The sequence below is a fragment of the Spodoptera frugiperda genome, chromosome 25 (genome assembly GCF_023101765.2).
Source record: "Spodoptera frugiperda isolate SF20-4 chromosome 25, AGI-APGP_CSIRO_Sfru_2.0, whole genome shotgun sequence".
Lineage (NCBI taxonomy): Eukaryota > Metazoa > Arthropoda > Insecta > Lepidoptera > Noctuidae > Spodoptera > Spodoptera frugiperda.
Window position 1 is genome coordinate 10,484,406 of NC_064236.1, and position 3,455 is coordinate 10,487,860.

General features: G+C 34.2%; 1 protein-coding gene across 1 annotated transcript; it reads right to left on the minus strand.

Moving 5' to 3' along the window:
* Positions 1-328: 328 nt before the first annotated feature.
* Positions 329-2,721, minus strand: LOC118262643 (beta-parvin). Its single transcript, XM_035574173.2, has 7 exons — positions 2,619-2,721; positions 2,343-2,472; positions 1,939-2,028; positions 1,374-1,645; positions 1,103-1,293; positions 637-995; positions 329-558 (listed from the first exon to the last, which is right to left on the minus strand). Exons 2-7 carry the CDS (start codon positions 2,458-2,460, stop codon positions 482-484), a joined length of 1,107 nt encoding a protein of 368 aa, XP_035430066.1. The 5' UTR covers positions 2,461-2,472; positions 2,619-2,721; the 3' UTR covers positions 329-481.
* Between the last annotated feature and the right edge of the window lie 734 nt (positions 2,722-3,455).

Below are 3,455 nucleotides of genomic sequence, written 5' to 3' on the forward strand. Positions count from 1 at the left end.
TTTATTGCAGTTTTCTTTTATTTAAGTGCTCTTTAGGTAGCGCAAAGCGGGTAGCAACATCGCAAAGCATACAGATATATTATATTAGTTCGCAATTCAAAAATAGCCAGCAGTAAGCAGGAAACTAGGGGATAAAATGATGATGGAAGCAAAAATACCAAGAATTAGCATTAGGAAATAGGTATAATCTTGATATTTTTAGCCAAAATACTGTGCCTACATTCACTAAAGATATAATGTTTAAATATCTACTATGTAATTATTTAATAACACTAATTTCTTGACGTGTAACACTCAAGGGAATAGGGGTAAATGAGAAAGTACACAGTTGTTAGTAAATTAATTTATTTCTCTATACTTAGTTAAGATACTTAGTTCAGATAAAGCACCGTTGATGACATTCTATAATTATATAGTTATTAATCTATAATCAGGCACGAACACGAATTGTTAATAAGTTATATAAACAAATGTGATTTTCTCAGGCTAGACTCTTGTACTTTGTGAACAGGTTATACAGCACCCGAAGAGTAGATTTGAGGTCCAGATTCACAATATCTAGAAAGAAAATTACATGGTTACAAATAAGAAACCATAACATGTTCCACAAGTCGATAATAGAAGAATTTTTATTACCTTCAGGCCTTGCCTTCGGTTTGGCAAGTCCAACATCTTGCATCAGTTCAAAGGCAAAGGAGACATTATGGACTTTCTGGTCAAAATCCTCTGGAATCAGGTGGAAATCATATAAAGGCACAAAGAACCCTTCCAGCAGGCCCATCAGAAGGCACAAGTATACACCATCATGAAACTGGGTGTCCAAGTCCATCACTTCAAGGTTAACTTTGCTCAAGTGTTTGTTTACAAAAGTAATGAGAGACTTCTTCACCACCTGCAGCTTGTCAGGCGCATGGTCAAACAGAGCGTCAAATGCATCCCTTTCACATTTCATACCCAGGTCATCATATGTTGTTGTGATTGTTTCAACAAATGTCCTGTAAATGATTTTGATAGATTAGCCTGGATAGATAACAGTTACCCATGAATAGGCATATATAGGCAAATCTAAAGGTTACATTAGTCAGTAGCATGTATAGTTTACCTGTGGGATAGTTGGTTTGGCGTGTCCTTCTTGACCACCACCACATTAACGCTCACATTTTCAGGCAGACGTACTGGAGCTCGATAGTGACGAGCCAGAGCAACAAGTAAATGCAATATGGATACAACATTCTTTGAGTGAATGGAATCCACACTCCACTTGGGCACAGGTTTAGCAGTTCCATACAGAACCTGGAAAAATATGAGATGAGATAGATATATGAAACTAAAGTGTTTTACAAGAGAATTTAATAAATGACAATGCTTCATACCCGATTCACTGCTCTGAGCACGACTGCCAACTTCTGCCTTTGTCCCTCTTCAGACTGTGTTACCTCGGGCACATCCAGTTTAGTCTTTGTCAACATCTCCAGGAGCTTTTGAAGTACTTGGCCATCATATAAGTCTTCACTTATGTCCTTGACTATAATTCTCTGGGTGGCAAGTTCATCGTTGATCCAATCAATAAGTACTTGGATAAGTTCTTTGACTCTTGGGTCTTCAAGTGACCTTGGCTCTATTATAGCTCTTTCTTCATTGTCATCTGCAAAACATTACAGGGAAGTTTATTCTCAGATATGTTTAACAAACACTATTTATCCTGTTTGTTTCAATGCTAGCTTTTCAGGATAAACTAAAGGGGACACGCCTATGTGAGTCATCAACTTATTATTCCATGTAGGATAAAGTGGGTTTTAAAAAGAAACTATACTGTTATTGATTATGTATAAGAATCTTGTTGCATGAGTCATAATACCTATTTATAGTAAGATCATAATGTTTGAACAAGCAGGTAATTTTAATGAGACTATTAGTATCATTACTCGTGTTACTTACGTAAACTGTATTCTTCAGGTGGTATCTCTGGGGCAGTTGGGCTTCCAGGAGAATCAATTGCATATTTTCCCTCAGCCTGTACATCTTGCACTATATTGACAAAACACAATGAATGTTAATAAAAATAACTGAACACAACTGATAGCCATACATATACCACTTTAAATATTATAAGTAATTAGCAAGAAATAGTATAATATTCATGAAAATAAATTAGTTATAGACATTACCTACCTGTTATTTATATTATTTATAAACAAACCAATGCTTGTCATTTAACTATCAGTATTAAAAAATATGTTTTTAATATACTATTCCTATTATGTAGTACAAAGAAGATATAAAATTAGTATTCAATATTATTGAGAATTTGTATGATTTCATAACAACACCAAATCATTTACCTTCTTTTATGCGCTTCTTGCGTCCTATGGTGCCGATTTTGTCCCAAAAAGATTCTTCTTTATCTTCCTTTTTAGGCAATACGGGAGTCCGAGGGGATTTCGGGCGTGGTGACGACATCTCACTGCCTACCTATTAAAAATAAGGTCACCAATCAACACCTGACCACTTATTGCCTCAAATCTCTCATTAAATTAACTCCTTCCGAAGAAAACTGCTTGTAACACGACTTCTACAAGTATTAAATAAGATAATTAACTCCTAAAGCTTACACATACCTTTTATTTTTAACTCTGATGGAAGGAAAACAAGAGTCAAAAGCAAATTCTCACAACATGAACAACTGTCTAATGAAGACAGTGCCTATTCTGCAAAAAATATTACAGAAACCATAGACAAACATATTGGAATACAAAATCCAACAAAACTAGGATTTTAATGTTTTTAATTCGCTAGGTGTTTTACCTAACTTAATTTATTACATGTTTATCTCATTTAAGTGTACCTTGATTTGTTTGTTGATTCATGCGTATATATATGAGAACTTTTTCTTAATCCAAACAAGGACGTCGAAAATAAGGCGCACGTAATATCACTCATTATTGAGGTACTAAACGGCCAAGGTGTATTTATGTGTGCGTGTGAAATGGGCTACCACCTAGTAGGCTACTTTAAAATAAATAGTTAATGGAAAATCCATATGCACAAGTAAGTAAATAAGGTGTTTATCTACCTCAAGAGTTTGTATGACAACAGATAACACCTCAACGATTTTCGTCAAATGGAAGTTGAGAGACTTTTCAAAGACCACAATGAGCGTTTCATCAAAAGCCAACTATTTAGTCATACTGCACTATTATTTTTTTATAGAAAATTAAATAAACAAACTAACTCGACATTGACAATGATGTATATAAAATAGCTTGCTTTGCTTAAAATGGTTGAATGCGAAAATTGAGCTAAGCTATTACCATCAGTCGATAGAAATACGACGATGATCAAAAAGTTGCAGTGAAATGAATAAAATTTATTTTTCTATTTTCAATTTTACATACACACAAAAAATTACAAATTATTGCAGAATAGCGAATAGTCTATGGTACACAAACACATTA